Below are 19,234 nucleotides of genomic sequence, written 5' to 3' on the forward strand. Positions count from 1 at the left end.
TTATTTACTATCTTTGTAGGTCCCTTAATCTTTCTGAGACCTCGATTCCTCATCTGTAAAAATTAGAATAATTAAAACTACTCCCTACCTCATACTATGAGGACTATTGTCTTTCTGTTAAATTGACTCTTTTTAAAATTTTTATAGAGATGGGGTCTTCCTATGTTGCTTCGAACTCCTGGGCTCAAGTGATCCTCCCACCTCAGCCTCCCAAAGTGCTGGGCTTACAGGCGTGAGCCACTGTACCCGGCAGACCCTTTTATCATTATGAAATGTGCTCGTGTTCCCTATCTCCAGTAATACTTCTTGACTGAAAGACTACTTTGTCTGACATTAGTATAACCATGACAGCTTTACTGTTGTTGTTGTTGTTGTTAGAGTTTGTATGGTGTATTTTTCCATTTTTGTACTTTCAATCTGTATCTTTATACATAAAATGTGTCTCTTGTAAATGGCATATAGTTGGGTCTTGATTTTTTCCAGTCGGACAATCTTTGTATTTCGTTGGAGTATTTTGTTTATTTGTATTAATGTGACTAATGATATACAGCCATGCATTGCTTAATGACAGGGACACATTCTGAGAATGGCATTGTGCAAACATTATAGAGTGTACTTACACAAACCTAGATACTATATCCTACTATATACACCTAGGTTATATAATATAGCCTATCACTTCTAGTCTACAAATCTCTACAGCATGCTACTGTTTACACCAGCATCACCTTAAACACATGAGTAATGCATTGCACTATGACATTATATGGCTATGACATCACTAGATTATGGAAATTTTTCAGCTCCATTATGATATTATGGGACCACCATCATATTTGCAGTCCTTTTTTGACTGAAATATTGTTATGCAATTCATGACTGTAGCTGCATTTAAGCTCACTGTCTTGCTATTGTTTTCTAGTTGTTTAATCTGTCAGTTGTTTCTTTGTTCCTCTTATGCTACCTTATTTTGGATTAATTCAGTTTTTCATGTTACAACTTCATTTTGAGTCCTCCATTAACATTTTGCTTATACCTCTCCAATGTTTTTAGTGGTTATTCTAGAGCAATAGTTCTCAAACAGGAGTGATTTTGTTACCCAGGGAACATTTGACAATGTCTAGAGATATTTTTGGCTGTCACATTTTGGGGAAGGTGCTACTGGCATCTAGTGGGTAGGGGCCAGGGATACCATTAAACAGCTTAAAATATAAAGGTTAGCCATACACAACAAAGAATTATCCAGCCCCAAAAGTCAAAAGTGACAAGGTTAAGAAACCCTGCTCTAGAAACCCTTCATCCTTAATTTATTACAATCTTCCTTACTTAGTACCTTATCACTTGATAATGCAAAAAATTATACAAGAGTAAAGGTCCATTTATCTGCTCCCATCATTTCTACTATTATCATATATTTTACTTCTACATATAACTCCACAAGGCATTGTTATTATTGTTACTTTAAATAATACATCATCTTTTATATTTATGCACATGTATACCCTTTCGGATGCTCTTCATTTCTTCCTGGAGTGCTGTTCTTTAATGTAGTATCCTTTTCCTTCAGTCAGAAGGAAAAAGTATTTCTTACAGTGCAGTTTTGATGGCAATGAATTCTTTCAACTTTCGTTTGTCCAAAAAAATCTTTATTTAATCTTTATTTTTAAAGGATTTTCACTGGACACATAATTATAGATTAGCAATTTTATCTTAGAGTATGAGTATTTTAAAGATGTGATTATACTATATTCTGGCATCCATGTATTGTGCTGTTTTGGAGTTTGTTGTTAGTCTTATGTTCATTTCTTTAAGGTCATTTGCCTTTCCCCACACTCCTCTGGCTGTTTTTTTTTTTTTTTTTTTTTTTTTTTTTTTTTTTTTTTTTTTTTTTTTTTTTTTTTTTTGAGACAGGGCCTCACTCTGTTGCACAGGCTGGAGTACAATGGCATGATTATGGCTCACTGCAGCCTTGACCTCTCAGGCTCAAGCAATCCTCCCACCTCTGCCTCCCACAGGTGTGCACCACCACACCTGTCTCATTTTAAAATTTTTTATAGAGACAGAGTCCCCTTATATTGCCCAGGCTGGTCTTAAACTCCTGGGCTCAAGTGATCCTCCTACCTCAGCCTCCTGAAGTGTTGGGATTACAGGCATGAACCACTTCATCCAGCTCTGGCTGCTTTTTTCTCTTTGTCCTTCGTTCAGAAGTTGAACTATAATGTGCCTAAGTATGGTTTTCCTGTTTTTATCCTACTTGGGGTTTACTGAGATTACTGGATCTATGGGTTGATGTCTGTCATTACTTTTGAGAAATTATCAGCCATTATCTCTTTGAATAGTTTTTTTTTTTCTTCCTCGTTCTCTTGCTCTTTTCCTTCTGAGATTTTAATTACACTAATATTATACTGGCTGACAATCTCCTACATAACTCTCATGTTGTTTTCTCTTCTTTCCATTATTTTTTCTCCATGTACTTCAATTGAATAGTTTCTGTTGCACTGTCTTTGAGTTCACTACTCTTCTGCTGTGTTCAGTCTACTAATAAACCCATTCAAGGAATTAAAGTGAAATACACAAACATAAAATTAATAAAGTGTAAAATTCAGTGGCATTTAGTACCTTCAGTGTTGTCCAACCACCACCTCTAGTTCCAAAAATTTTAATCACCCCTAAAGTAAACCCTATATCCATTAAGTACTCACTTTCTATTCCCTTCTACCCATAGACCCTGGCAACCACCAATCTGCTTTCTGTCTCTATGGATTTATCTATACTGGCTATGTCATATAAGTGGAATAAAAAATATGTGACCTTTTGTGCCTGGCTTCTTTCATTTAGCATGTTTTTGGGGTATAGCCATGCTGCATCATGTATCAGTACATTCAACATCTGGATCACTAGTGGGTCTACTTATACTGACTGTTTTCATTTTGATTATAGGTCACATTTTCCTGTTTCTTCATATGTCTCATAATCTTTTGATATGCTTGTTTTGCAGGAGACAAGTCTATGCAAACCTTTCCCAAAGTCCAAGGAAGCTGAGAGGCTGAAGAAAGAGACTGACAAATCCAGTTTCTTAGATCCAGTTTCTTAGAAAGAAACATTTAACAGGGACTTATGAACAGAAGCCATGTCTGTCTCAGGTGGTGATGAGACAAGATGGTGGATTCCTGTGCCATTACCCCCTAGACCCAGAGTTTATATACAACAGGGGAGGGGGTGGTTCAGAAGGGTTATGTAGGACAACTGAAGTATGATAACATCGAAGTTGTTTGACCTAAGGACAGGATTTATGGTAAGAACCTGCTCTTACACAAGGAACAATAGATAAACTGGAAATCTTGGAGGCCTTCCTGGAACAGGGGTTAATCAGAAGCCAGCATGGTGGATTAGCTTCCATGACGGAGTTGGTTTAGCCTCCACAATAATGAAAATTGTGCAAAAGTGACTATAGATTCTGATATCAATGATTTTTTTCCTCCTAGAGAGGGAAGGCTCTTTTGTCAGGAAAATGGGTGAGTAGTAATCACTTCAAACCAATTAGAAATTGAGCTAGGTTGGCACAGGGTTGTGGGTTTAGTTCCATTCTGTCCTAACTAAAATTCTTGAAGGCAAAATCTGAAAATAGATTCTTCCCTTTTGGGAGACAGTCTTTTCTATACCCAGACTTTGTCTCCTATAAATCATGAGATTGCAAGAGATTCATCTCTGACTTTCCAGCCCATCCTCTGAGGCTCCAGTGCCGCTCCAGTGCTCAAGAAAAGTCAGTGGGGAGAAACCAAGGTGAGACCTGACTTCGAGTTTGAGGGTTCTCCAAATTCTGATCTTTCATGTCAGCTCATGAGGCTGTCAAAAGTTCTACTACTTTTATCTCCTGAGCAGAGTCTCTCTGCCTATGGCAAAAAACAATTATCAGCCCATACCCAGACTTGGCAGATGCCCATGGAAGGAAAGTGGTCATTAATCTCCACTCACATAGAAAGCTCTCTCTCTCTCTATATATATATATACGCGTATATATACATATACATATATATACATATACATATATATATACACATATACATATATATGTATATATACATATATACGCGTGTATATATACATATACACGCGTGTATATACATATATATACGTACGTGTATATATGTACGTATATATATACGTGTGTATATATATACGTATATATATACGTGTGTATATATATACGTATATATACGCATATATATGTACGCATATATATGTATATATATACGTACGCATATATATATGTATATATATACGTACGCATATATATATACGTGTATATATATATATACATATACACACACATATACATATATTGTTGTTATAGTAGGAGGGAGGTATGTTTCTATCTTCTATATCCTGCAGGGTTGCACTCCATTACATCAAGTAGAAATGGGCTTATGAGAATTATATTGATTAATTTTATTAATTCATTCAATTAATATTTATTGTTCACCTTCTATGTGTCAAGTACTGTTCTAAGCACTGCAGTTGTTTCAATATTCTTACCTTTAGCAGCCATGTGAATAGTTGGATCATTTAGGGAGGTGTTAACATTGGGAATGGAAGCAGTTTTTGAACAGGAAGTGTATCAAGAGTTCTGTTTTGGATGAGCTCAGTTTGACATGCATATTAGACATCTAAGTGGAAGTATCATGTAGGCAGCTAGATATACAAGTAGAATTCAGGGGAGTCCCAATCTGAATGAATTTGAGTGTCATCAATTAGTACAGATAGAGAAGTATTCTGTAGTACTGAGCCCTGGGAAAACCCAACATTAAAGATGAGAGAAGACAAATCAGCCAGCAAAGGAAAGAATGAAAGAGCAGCCAGTGAGGGAGGAAGGAAACCAAGACTAAGGTGTAACAGTAGCCAGGTGAAGAAAACATTTCAAGGAGGGAGTGATCAACTGTGTTGAATGCTGCTGAGAGGTTAAGTGGAGACAAAAAGATGGCCATTACATCTTTTGGCAACTGGTGGCCTTAAAGAGTTATTTCAGTAAACTGGTAGGGCCAAAAGCCTGACTAAACTGAATTAAGGAGGAAAATTGGAGATAAAGAGGTTATACGAGGACAGGTGCCTGGATAACCTCAGCCAACCTAGTTCTTCCCACTCCTTCCTCTTAGTTGAAGTGTCTGAAAAAATCTGAGCTATGTCCTTGTTTTGCAACTTTCATGCTCAGTGGGACAAGTGGCATCCAGAATATATAAATCCAGAGCAGAGCACTTTCGGGGTCACTCAGCTGTTGTGCAACGTAGGGTACGTGCAGACAAGACTCCAACCACCTTGGGCACTTTCCTGAGCCTTTGAGAGACCGGCTCACTCTGGATCCTAGGCTTCTGTTTATCCTTGCTGCCTGTCTTTAAGTAATAAGGCAGCTTTTCTTGACTTGTGCAAGTGTCCTGTATTACTAAACTCATGCAGGTGGTAGAGATACTGGGGGTCCTTTTGCCCCTCACAGCTGTTTTCATGTTATTGGAACTGCTGTTGCAACTGGGTCTACTCTAAGCCCCCGCCAGACTTGTGAACCTTTACAGAGGTATAAACAACTCTGGATAAATTTTACTATTAAAGGGAGTATAGAAATGGGATGTCAGCTGGGGGGACATCAAGGGAGGGTTTTTGTAAAAATGATGAGATTGTATGATATATAAAACATGTTAGCATAGCAATGGTAAGTAAATTGTTATGCTTACTATTATTATCTCACTACAAGAATCATTTGAACTTTTCAAATAGTAGTCCATATAATGTTAGGACTTTTAGGATTCATATTCTGATTCTTTAAGTTTGGGCCAAAAAGGAAAGTTAAATTCTCAGAAAGTCAAAATCTTGTGAGCATACTTGTGACTGATGACCGTACTCACTATGGACAAGCTTATTCCACCAGAGAACAGAAGACATCCATGGTTGCTCAGGTATTATAGGAGAAATAATTTTTGGCATGTTAGTTTCTCACTATAATTGCTTGAAGAGGGAAAGACTAAGAATTAGCTAATGTGTCAAGTATATCTTCTCATTCATGAATTCAACAATTGTTTATTAAGCAAATATATGACACTATTCTAGATGCTTGAAACATGGCAATTAAAAAATATTTTTACTCTCTTGGAGGTCATATCCTTTTTTTTTTTTTTGTGAGACAGAGTCTCGCTCGTCACCCGGCTGGAGTGCAGTGGCGCCATCTCGGCTCACTGCAGCCTCCACCTCCCGGGTTCATGCGATTTCCGGCTAATTTTTGTATTTTTAGTAGAGACAGGGTTTCACCATGTTGGCCAGGCTGATCTCGAACTCCTGACCTCAAGTGATCCGTACGCCTTGGCCTCCCAAAGTGCTGGGATTACAGGTGTGAGCCACTGTGTCTGGCCTCTTGGAGGTCATATGTTAATAGGGGAACAGATAATCAAGTATGAAAATAATTGGTAAGATAATTTCACATAATGTTGAGTGGTATGAAGGATATACACAGGGTCATGAGATAGAAAGTGACTGAGAGGAGAGCTGGTGAAATTCTTTATAAATAAGGTAGCCAAAGAAAGCTTTTCTAAGGGAAGTGACATTTGGCCTGATGAAGGAGGCAGCCATGTGTACATATGGGGTTGTGGGTTGGTGGAGGGAGGACAACTTTCTAGGCAAAGTGAACAAAGATGCTAAGGTAAGGAGAAGCTTGACTTCTTAGAAAAGAATGCCAATATGTTTGCTGTATGTGTAAGGGCAGAGTAGTTGAGAAGAGGTCAGAGAGGTGGTCAATAGCCAGATCTGGTATAGGGCTTTGTAGACTATGATAAGAAGTTTGCTTTTTTAAAAAATGTGGACAATGCACATAACAGTTAAAACATACCATCTAGACTTATTTTATTTTATTATTATTATTTTTTGCAGTCGCAAGGATTTAATAGAGTGAAAACAGAGCTCCCATACAAAGGTTGGGGACCCAAAGAGGGTAGCCGTTGCTGGCTCGAATGCCTGGGTTTATATCCCGATCATTGTCCCTCTTTCTGTGCTCTCAGGCGATAGATGATTGGCTATTTCTTTACCTCCTGTTTTTGCTTAATTAGCATTTTAGTCAGCTCTCTGATTGGTCGGGTGTGAGCTAAGTTGCAAGCCCCGTGTTTAAAGGTGGACGCGGTCACCTTCCCAGCTAGGCTTAGGGATTCTTAGTCAGCCTAGGAAATCCAGCTAGTCCTGTCTCTCAGTACCCCCTCTCAACAGGAAACCCCAGTGCTGTTGGGGAGGTTGGCTGACAACCGCTTTACCTGCTTCCTGCTGGATTGGGGCATAGCAGGGGTTGTGCAGTTGAGATTTCCTTGGGAGGGCTGCCTTCCATGTCATTAACATTGGAGCATGGGCTAGCAGGCTGGTCCAGGGGTCCGTGGTAGATTTGTCATGGACTGCATCTGGGGCTCCATTTGAAGAACCATTTGTAGCTTTACAGCTTCAATTCTGGAAGAGACAAACTTAACAAGGAGGTTAAAGATACAGGGTCCAAAGAGGAGTAACAATATTAGAGCTGCTAGAGGTCCTAAGAAGGGGAGAACCCAGGGCATCCATTGGCTGAGGAGGCCCCAGGGTGTTTTGAAGCTCCTCTGCTCCACATTGTATTCGATCTCAAATTTCTTTAACTTTCTCAGTGACGATTCTGGATTGATTAACATAATAACAGCATTCTTCTCCTAAAAATAAACAGGTTCCCCCTCTTTCGGTGGTTAGCAAGTCTAAAGCTCTTCAATTTTGAAGGACTACTGCTGCTAGGGAGTTAAGTTGATCTTGCAAGGTGACCAGGGAGTCAGTGACCCGTTCCATGTCACCATTTATTTCTTGAGATAGTTTGTAGTAGAACTGAGTATAGGTTGTGATACCGCCAATGCCAGTACCTAGTCTGCCTAGCACTCCTGCTCCGATAACAAAAGGAAGAATGGGTACTCTTTTGTTGTGGGGCTTAGGTATGACATGATTGTATAAATCTTGTTCAGTGTAGATGGTCATAGGGGGCACTAAGAATGAGAGGAAGCACATAGATTGTGAAGAGCCATTCAAACAACGATAGGCTGAGGTACCACAGACAAAAAATATTCCTGAGGGTAGGCAGACTATTCGTGTGGGAGGCATTACCCACCTGATGCATTGGGAGTTGGTTGTGTCTACAGTATTGCTAAATTTTACACAGGTGAGGTTTGAGGTACGGGTTATTTCCAGATTGGAAACAAGAGGTCCTACTAAAATGGAAGTGGTGTTTATTTCTGTGCTGAAGTTGTTCCATTGTTCAGGAACAGGGATTGAAATGTATGGCCTGAAGTGCATGGGGAGGCACATCCAACAGTTAGCAGGGTTTTGGGCTGAGACCTCATGGAGCCCAGTGAGGGTGGTATTAAATAGGCTCACCAGGCAAGTATGGGTACGGAGGGTTTCATGTAGTTTTGAGAGAACCAGTCCTTTGTAGGGGCTAGGGGTGCTATGTCCCTGGGTCAGTTGGGAGATTGCTTCCTTTATGTGTTTTTCTCTTGCCTGATCTTGAATTCCACCCCCATCAGACATACCAGTATGGGTGAAGTAAGTCCAACAGACAGTTACTCCAAGTCCTCCAGGACAACTAGGATTAATCATTTTCCCTGTCCAATAATGAGTATTTGCAGGCATGCAAAGAGTGGCAGAGTTATAGCAGTTGCGGGGCATATGGGTGTGGGCAGTGAAGGTGGAGTTTCCCTTAGATAAACTCCTATACGATGGGGCATCAATATTTCCAGGAAGCTGCGATCTTCATAGAAACTCTTGGTAAGGGGAGCTACTGGTTGTACAGCAGCATGGAGGGGGTGCAGTGAGGGTGAAAGGGGGTAAGAGAACGGTAAAGAGAAAAATATGATAAGGGAGGGCCATGGGGATTTATGATTTGAGTTACTTTCCTCACAGTTGTCTGATAGCCACAAGTCTCCTTTAGCAGTGAGCATGCCGCTCACATCATGAGATTCCACACAGTAAGATCTCTTCCCTGTATTAACTGCTTCAGATACTAAGACTCCTACTGCTGCCACTACCCGTAAATAATGAGGCCGATTCTTCAATCAATTTCCTTACTCAGGTATGCCATGGGTTGCAAGCTCATCCTTCGGACCTGTGTAAGGACTCCTAGAGCTATTCCTGTTTTTTTCTGTGACATATAAAGAAAAGTCTGCCCCATTGGCAAGCTTAACACTGGGGCTTGGGTTAGGGCCTTCTTTAGGGCCTGGAAAGCTGCTTCTGCTTCAGGTGCCCATCTTACTAAATGGTATTGGCTTTCTGAGTTTCCTTAATTAGTGTATATAATGGTCTGGCTATTTCGCCGTACCCGGGAATCTATATTTGGCAGAAACCTGTTATGCCAGGGAACCCTCTTAGTTGCTTTAAGGTTTTGGGATGAGGATAAGCCAGTGTAGGCTGGATACATTCTTCACTGAGGGCCCTAGTGCCTTTGGATAATTTTAGCCCTAAGTATTTAACCTGCTGTGAGCAGAGCTGAGCCTTTGGTTTGGAATCCTTGTAGCCACAGGTAGCGAGGAAATTTAAGAGCACTTGGGTGGCTTGATGGCAGGTTTCTGAACGGGTGGCTAAAAACAACCATCTAGACAATTTTAGAGTGCATAATACAGCGGACATTAAGTACATTCACAATGTTGTGCAACCATCACCTCTATCTCACTCCAGAATATTGCCAGCATGCCAAAATGAAACTGGGTAACCATTAAGCAGTAGCTCCCCATTCTCTTTTCCCCAACCCCTGGAAACCACTAATGTTTCTATCTCTGTTGTATTTGGCTATTCTGGATATTTCATAAATTGAACCATACAATATGTGACTTTTTGTGTCTGGCTTATTCCATAGCATAATGTTTTTGAGGTACAAACATATTGTAGCATGTATCAGTACTCAATTCCTTTTCATGGCTAATATTCCATTGTGTGGCTATATAACACATTTTGTTTCTCCATTCATCAGTTGATGGATATTTGAGTTGTTTTCACCATTTGTCTATTGTGAATAGTGTTACAACAAAAGCTAGAGTACAAGTTTATTATTATTATTATTTTGAGACGGAGTCTTGCTCTGTCACCCAGGCTGGGGTGCAGTGGCACGATCTTGGCTCACTGCAAGCTCCACCTCCCAGGTTCACGCCATTCTCCTGCCTCAGCCTCCCTAGTAGCTGGGACTACAGGCGCCCGCCACCACGCCCGGCTAATTTTTTGTATTTTTAGTAAAGACGGGGTTTCACCGTGTTACCCAGGATGGTCGCAATCTCCTGACCTCGTGATCTGCCCGCCTTGGCCTCCCAAAGTGCTGGGATTACAGGCGTGAGCCACTGCGCCCGGCCAAGTTTTATTTGAATGACTCATTATTTAATGGACCACATCATAATTCTATGGTTAACTTTTTGAACAACAGCCAATCTGTTTTCCATAGCAGCTGCACTATTTTACATGCCTTCCAGCCATGTATGAGGGTTTGAATTCCTCAAAGTTCTTGTCAACACTTACTTTCCTTCTTAGAAATGTATTCTTATACTCATCCTTGTGGTGTGTAGTGGTATCTCATTGTGGCTTTGATTTGCAGTTCCCTAATGACTAGTCAAATCTAAGAACACAAAGATTTATCCCTATGTTTTCATCTAAGAGTTTTATGGTTTTAGCCCTTATATTTAGGTTGCCACAACTAACATCATGCACAATGGTGAAAGACTAAAATCTTTTCCCCTATGATGAGGAGGAAGACCATTGAGTATCATGTTAGCTGTGGGCTTTTCATAAATGTTCTTTATCATGTTGAAGAAGTTCCCTTCTATTCCATTCCTAGTTTGCTGAGTGTTTTTATCATGAAAGGGTATTAGATTTTGCCAAATGACTTTTCTGCATTAAATGAGATGATCATGTGGTTTTTTCCTTTCTATCAGTGTAACTTGTTACATTGATTGATTTTCTTATGTGAATGACCCTTGCATTCCTGGGATAAATCACATATGGTCATGATGTATAATGCTTTTAATATGCTGCTCAGTGTGGTTTGTCAGTATTTTCTTGAGGACTTTTGTATCTGTATTCGTAAGGGACATTGGCCTGCAGTTTTCATTTCTTGTGTATTTTTCTGGCTTTGATGGCAGTGTAATACTAGCCTCATAGAATGTGTTAGGAAGTCTTTCCTTCTTTTCCATTTCTTGGAAGAGTTTGAGAAAGATTGGTGTTAACTCTTCTTTAAATGCTTCTAGAATTTACCAGTAGAAATTTCTGTTCCTGGGCTTTTGTTAGGTTTTTGATTACTGATTCAATCTCTTGTTGTAAGTCTATTCAGATTTTTTATTTGTGCGTCAGTTTTGGTAGTTGTGTGTTTCTAGGAATTTGTCCATTTCATCCAGGTAATCTGATTTATGGTATATAATTATTCATAGTATTCTCTTATAATCCTTTTTATTTTTGTAAGGCTGATAGTAATATTCCCATTTTAATTTCTTAAATTGAATCTTCTTTTTCTTAATCACTATAGGTAATGGTTTGCCAATTTTGGTGAGCTTCTCAAATAATCATTTTTTTTTTCATTTTAATGGTTATATTGGTTTCCTAGTCCCTATTTCGTTTATCTTAACGATTATCTTTTTTGGGGGGGGGGACAGGGTCTCACTCTGTCACCCAGACTGGAGTGCAGTGGTACAATCATGGATCACTGCAGCCTTGACCTCCCAGGCTCAAGTGATTCTCCCACCTCAGCCCCCTAAGTAGCTGGGACTATAGGCATAAGCCACAACGCCCAGCTAATTTTTAAATTTTTTTGTAGAGACGAGGTCTCACTACATTACCCAGGCAGGTCTCAAACTCCTGGGCTCAAGCAATCCTCCCACCTTGGCCTCTCAGGGTACTGGGATTACAGACATGAGCCACTGTGCCCAACCCTTAACTATAATCTTTATTTCCTTCCTTCTACTAGTTTTCGGTTTACTTTGATTTCATTTTTATAGTTCCTTAAGGTGTAAAGCTGGGTTATTGATCTGAGATCGTTCTTTATTTTTTTAAAAAAAGATGTTTGCACTTTAAAAATATCCATTTGAGCACCGCTTTTGCTGCATCCCATAATTTTTGGTATGTTGTGTTTCTGTTTTGTCTCTTTTTGTTATATTAGTTGTTTAAGCATCTTTCATTTAATTTTAACTCATTTGTGGATTTTCCAGTTTTACTTCTGTTCTTCATTTCTACTTTCATTCCATTGGATTTGGAGAAGACACTTCATATTGTTTCAATCTTTTACAATTTATTGAGACTTGATTTGTGGCCTAACATACAATCTGTCCTAGAGAATAGTCTTCCATGTGCACTGGAGAATAATGTGAATTCTGTTGTTGTTGGGTGTTCTATAGATTGTCTGTTAGGTTTAAGTGATTTTAAATGTTTAAGTACTCTATTTACTTCAAAAGCACAGGCAACAAAAGCAAACAAATGGGATTATATTAAACTAAAAACCTTCCACATAGCAAAGGAAACAATCAACAGAGCAAAAAGAACCTACAGAAGGAGAAAATATTTGCAAACTACTCACCCAACAGGGGATTAATATTCAGACTACACAAGGAACTCAACAGCTCAACAGCAACAAAACAAACTGTGATTTTAAAATGGGCCAGTGATCTGAACAGACATTTCTCAAAAGAAAACATACAAATTGCCAACAAATACATGAAGAAATACTCAACATCACTAATCATCAGGAAAATGCAAATCAAAACCACACTGAGGGCACGCGTGGCGGCTCATGCCTGTAATCCCAGCACTTAGGGAGGCCGAGGCGGGTGGATCAATTAAGGTCAGGAGTTCAAGACAAACCTGGCCAACATGGTGAAACCGTCTCTACTAAAAATACAAAATTTGCCAGGCGTGGTGGCATGCACCTGTAATCCCAGCTACTTGGGAGGCTGAGGCAGGAGAACCACTTGAACCTGGGAGGCGGAGGTTGCAGTGAGCCGAGATTGCGCCATTGCACTCCAGCCTGGGCAACAAGAGCAAAACTCCATCTCAAAAAAAAAAAAAAAAAAAAAAAAAAAAAAAAAAAAGAAAAAAAAAAAGACGATCTTTGATAGCAACAAGGACACTTTGTCTATTGTAATAACCTAACATTTACTGAGTTCATACCAGGCACTATTCAAAACACCTTACATGTATTAATTCTCACAACCACCCTGTGAGGTAATAGTATTATTGCTCTCATTTCAAAAATGAGAAAACGACGGCGTAGTGAATTTAACTTACTCAGGTTCACACAGGTAGTAAATAGTAGCCAGATTTGGTTACAGAGCTAGTAAATGGTAAAGACAGTGTATGGTAGAGCCATACCACACACTGGGAATATGGCATTAGATCACATACCCTTAACCATTATGCTATTCCGTAAGTGGAGGAAGCTACAGTGTAGGCACAAACGTAAGTAGGCGGTAGATTTGTACTGAAAGAATAAGGGCCTCGTGTCAGGCTGCTATAACAAAGTACCACAGACTGAGTAGGTTATAAACAGAAATTTGTCACAATTTGGAGGCTGTACATCTGAGATCAGGGTACCCTCATGGTCAGGTTCTGGTGAGGACCTTCTTCCAGGTTGCAGACTACTGAATTCTCCCTGTATCCTCACACGGCAGAGAGAGAGCACTCTTGGGTCTCTCTTTTTTTTTTTTGTTTCTGATCCCCTTACCAGATGGGATCTGAACTCCCACAGTGCTTTGCATCTTTCTTTACGGTACTCATCACTCTATGTTACAGCTTACAAACAGGTTTCTTACCTCCCCTATAAGCTGAGAGATTCTTGAAGGTAGTGACTCATATATTTATTGTTTATCCTAGTACCCCAATGGCATCTTAGAGAATGTCTTATAAGTAGTAATGATAAATATTTTTCTTAAGGGCATTAACCCCATCCTGAGGCCCCGCCCTTCTGACTTAATTATCTCTCAAAGGCCCCAGTTCCTTAAACCATCACACTGGGGTTTAGGACTTTAACATATTAATTTTGAGGAGTCACATTCAGTCCATAACAATGAGGAGATTCTCAATGAGAACACATGGACACAGGTAGGGGAACAACACACAATGGGGCCTGTGGGGTGGGGTGGGGGGAAGGCGAGGGAGAGCATCAGGATAAATAGCTTATGCATGTGGGGGTTAATACCTAGGTGATGCGCTGGTAAGTGCAGCAAACCACCATGGCACATGTTTACCTATGTAACAAACCTGCATGTCCTGCATATGTATCCTGGAACTTTGAATTAAATTAAACAATGAGAAAGTTCTTGTTTGACTGCCAACATGGTATTTTATTTCACGGTTGTACCATAATTTTAAACCAGTCAGTCCCCTATTGATGAAATTTTGTTTCCAGGTTTTTGCTATTATGATGCAATGAATATTCTTGTGCCTATCTCTTTGAACACATGTAAGTATTTCTATATAATAGAGATCAAAATGTGGATTTTCTAGATCTACATACTTAAAATTTTAATAGATATTGCCAAATGCCCTCCCCAAAGGTTATACTTACTTATACTCCCATCCAAAGCATACAAGAGTGTCTATTTTCGTTACCCTTGGCAACAATTAGTGTTATCAATTTTTATATCTGACATTCTGACAGGTTAAAAAATGACAACTCAACATCTAGTGCCCAGATCTTGGTTTCTAAAAGTCATTTCCCAATAAAAGGAAGTAGGGATCCATGCAGAAATGATTAATTCCAGTGCTAGGGTAGGGAAAAAACAAGATGAGCCTGGAACATCTTGTGGTACCAGAAAACAAGGAAGTGGGCAAAAACTGGGGACATGTCTAAGAACAGAGGGGCCAACCTGAAGGAGCTCCTAATGGCCAAAGGTGGAAGAATTTGAGCAACCAAACAATGACAATATTAGGTTATAAGACATAGAGTAAAATAAACATCCAGGCTGATATAAATACATGAGAAAATAAGCAGGAGATGGGACATCTTCCTTACAGAATTTCAATATACAGTGAAAAAAAAAAAGAAAATCACTGCTGTTGTCTGAATGTGCCTTCTCAAATTCATATGCTGAAACTTAATCATCAGTGTGATCAATGTGATAGTATTAAGTGGTGGGTCTCTAGGAGATGATTAAGTCATGAAGGTGGAGCCCTCATGATTGGGATCAATGATGTTATAAAAAGGGATTTGCCCTTTTTACCCTTCTGTACCTTCCACCATAAAAGGGGGCAGTGTTCTTCCCCTCTGGAGGATGTAGCAACAAAGTATCATCTTGGAAGGAAAGAATAGCCTTCACCAGGCACTGAACCTGCCAACACCTTGATCTTGGACTTCTAGTTTCCCGAACTGTGAGAAATAAGTATCTGTTCTTTAAAAATTACCCTGCCTCCATTTTTTTTATTGTTGTTATAGTAGCACAAACAGACTAAGACAATCCCCACTAGGTAAACTCTACTGTAATAATTGCTGCTATCAAGAACCATTGATGAATGCTAAAAGTAGTGGGCAAAAGTATGATGGGAAACAGAATATTTGAACAGCCTCAATGCATCTTCCAGAAGATATTTAGTAATTGTAAAGAGGAAAACTGTAACTTTACAGTAAAGAAATCCAGCAAACACCCCTTTAAGCAAGTGATCAAGGTTAACATCACCAGTATTAAAAATTATCATCAAATATGTCCTGATATAATGCACTAAAAAGGGCTAAAAATCACTTTTGTGGCATTCTCACCAAAAACACAAAACATGAAAAAACATCAGACAGACCCTCATTAGGGACATTATACAATATAACTGACCAGTACTCTTCAAAATTGTCATGGTCATCAAAGACAGACTGAGAACTATCACAAATAGGAACAGAATAAGGAGATAACAAAATGCAATGTGGGATCCTGGATTTGATCCTGGATCAGGAAAGGACATTAATGGGACAACTGGCAAAATTAAAATAAGGTCTAATATAGTTAATAGTGTTGTATCAATATTAGTTTCCTGATTTTGATAACTGTACTATAGTTAAGTAAGATGTTAGCATTAGGGGAAGTTGAGTGAGGATATATGACAACTCTCTTATTTTTACAACTTTTCTATAAATCTAAAAGGCTTTTTGAAAATGAGAGCCCACTGTCTTAATTTGCATTACTACTCTGAGCATTTGTCTTAGTTTATTGGTCATTTATATTTTCTTTTCAACAAATTTCCTTTTCCCACTTTTTTATTGGATTCTTTTTTGTATACTAAAAAGTTATATACATTGTACACTAAGAAATTAGCTCCTTGTATGGGATAAATATATTTTCCAGCTTGTCTTTTGATTTTTTAAAATGGTGGGCTTATATGTATATGTGTATACGAATTTTTTCCTTTCTTTTCTTTAGAGACAGTGTCTTGCTATGTTGGCCAATCTGCTCTTGAACTCCTAGCATCAAGTGATCCTCCTGCCTTGGCCTCCGAAAGTGTTGGGATTACTCGCATAAGCCACCGTGCCTGGCCTAAGGATGTTTCTAACTGATGATTTCTGCTGACCTGTGGGCAGAAAATAAGGAATGGTAGCAAAGTGGCTTTAAGTTTTCAACTGTAATCAAAAGGCCACAGAATAAAAAACCACTTAACAGAAATGACCGTCTCTCCAAGTTTTTCTTTCCTCCATAAAAATAACATTTATTTAAAAAAAATTACACACAGTAAAATTCATCCTTTTTAGTGTACAAGCCTATGGGTTTTGACAAATGCATACACTTACATAGTAACTACAATAAAGACACAGAAAATTTCAATTATTAAGACAAATTCCTCGTGCTACCACTTTGTAGTCAAGGAGCATTCCAACCTTAATCCCTGACATCCACTGAAGCTTTTTCTCCATCCCTATTGTTTTGCTTTTTGAGAAAACAGTATGAATGGAATAAAACAGTAAGTAGCCTTTTCAGTTTGGTTTCTTTTACTTAGTAAAATGCATTTAAGATTCATCCAAGTGGTTGCATGTGTATTTCATTAGTTTATTGCTGAGTAGGATTCCATTGCATGGATATACTACAGTTTATCTATGCACCAGTTGAAGGATATCCTTCATTTTTATGTTCCTCAATTGCAGTGGTCTGTAGGTCTAGTAAAAAGCAGAGGTGAAATTTTCTACCTAACAGGAAGCATTTCCTTCTAAAAAGTCCAGCTTAGAAGTATGCCCCTGGTAACATGTGTCAGAGGCTATATCAGGATAATTTATTCCTTGTCACTTAACTGTGTCTGAAATGAGAGTGTTAATCCTAAGTGAGCAGTATATCAAAGGAATAGGAGTTTGTCCTGAGTATAGTCAGATGATATCCCCAGAGTAGGCCTGACAAATATTCTGGAAGCCATGCCATTGGCAGAATATTTTTTTAAAAATTTCTTTTTAGTTAAAAAAAAAATACTGAAAAAAGTAAAAATCACCCCAAAATCACACCACTTTAAAAATTTTACAAAGTGAAAGTCCTCCTTCAGCCTATTCAATCCCGCTTCCGAAGGTTTACAACTTTCTATGTCTATTTCCCAGCTTTTTCTTAAATTTATTCAGAAATATCTATATACACACATACTATACATAAATGAATGCTTTTGCATAAAAATGTATTCGTACTATACATATTTCTGCATCTTGTTTTTTAACTTAATACACAACCTTGGACATGAGTATAGGTCATAATATATTCATAGATACACTTCACTATTTTAATGGCTGCATAGTATTGTACTAAATAGATGTACCATAAGTTATTTACCCATTTTCCTACTGATGGACATCCCTACTTTTGTGAGTTTTATTGAGATATAATTCACACACCACACAATTCACCCATTTAAAGTGTACAATTCCTGGTTTTTGGTATATTCAGAGTTGTGAAATCACCACCACGACCAATTTTAGAACACTTTCATCAACCTCTAAAGAAACTTCATACACTTCAACTGTTAGCCCCAGCCCTTCCCATTCCCCCCAACTCTGTGCTAGCCCTAAGCAACCACTAATCCACTTTCTATCTCTATATATTTGCCAATTCTGGACACTTCATATAAATAGTATCATATAATATGTAGTCTTTTGTGACTGGCTTCTTGCACTGAGCATATTCTGAGTTCTTCCATGTTGTAGTATGTGTCAGAAGTGTTCACCACTCTTCTACTTTTTGAAAGAGTTTGTGAAGAGTTTGTATTAATTTTTCATTAAAAGTTTTGTAGAATTCATTTAAGAAGCTATTTCAGCCTGGGCTCTTCTTTGTGGGTATCTTTTAAAAAACTCATTTAACCTACTTACTTGATATAGGTTTATTCAAGTTTTCTACTTCTGAGTTGGTTTTGGCAGTTTGTGTCTTCCTAGGAATTTGTCCACTTCATTGATAATTTATTGACATAAAATTATTCATAATATGCTTTCATAATCTTTTTTATTTCTACAAGTTCAGTTGAAATGTTCCCTCCTTCATTTCTGATTTTAGTAATTTGATTCTCCTTTTTTCCTGGTCAGTCTAGCAGAAGGTGTGTCAGTTTTATTGATCTTTTTATAGAATCAACTTTTGGTTGCATTGGTTTTTCTCTATTTTTTTCACTCTATTTCATTTATTCTCATCTAATCTTTTGTATTTCCTTCTTTCTCCTGGCTCTAGGTTTAGTTTGCTCTTCTTTTTCCAGGGTCTTAAGGTGTAAAGTGAGGTTAGTGCTATGGTCTTTCTTCTTCTTTTTTTTTTTTTTTTTTTGAGACGGAGTCTCGCTCTGTTGCCCAGGCTGGAGTGCAGTGGCGTGATCTTGGCTCACTGCAAGCTCCGCCTCCCAGGTTCACACCATTCTCCTGCCTCAGCCTCCCGAGTAGCTGGGACTACAGGTGCCCACCACCACGCCTGGCTAATTTTTTGTATTTTTAGTAGAGACAGGGTTTCACTGTGTTACCCAGAATGGTCTCGATCTCCTGACCCCGTGATCCACCTGCCCTGGCCTCCCAAAGTGCTAGGATTACAGGCATGAGCCACTGTGCCTGGTCTTTTTTCTTCTTAAGTACAGGCATTTATATCTATAAATTTCCCTGTAAACAGTGCTTTAGCTGCATCTTGTAAGTTTTGGTTTGTTGTGTCATTATCATTCATCTCAAAGGGTTTTGTAATTTCCCTTACGATTTTTTTCTTTGACACTTTTTTTTTTTTGGCAATGACAGGGTCTTGCTGTGTTGCCCAGGCTGGTCTTG

General features: G+C 38.7%; 1 protein-coding gene across 2 annotated transcripts in view; it reads right to left on the reverse strand.

Annotated features, from left to right (window-relative positions):
- Positions 1–7,201: 7,201 nt before the first annotated feature.
- RBM41 (RNA binding motif protein 41) overlaps positions 7,202–19,234 on the reverse strand; it is a 66,411-nt gene continuing 54,378 nt past the window's right edge. For both annotated transcript variants that reach the window (XM_030806963.1, XM_030806962.1), the window contains one exon: positions 7,202–7,484. In XM_030806963.1, coding sequence (XP_030662823.1) covers positions 7,465–7,484 — 20 coding nt within the window. In that variant the 3' untranslated portion in view covers positions 7,202–7,464. The remainder of the gene's footprint in view (positions 7,485–19,234) is intronic.

The sequence above is a fragment of the Nomascus leucogenys genome, chromosome X, assembly GCF_006542625.1.
Source record: "Nomascus leucogenys isolate Asia chromosome X, Asia_NLE_v1, whole genome shotgun sequence".
Lineage (NCBI taxonomy): Eukaryota > Metazoa > Chordata > Mammalia > Primates > Hylobatidae > Nomascus > Nomascus leucogenys.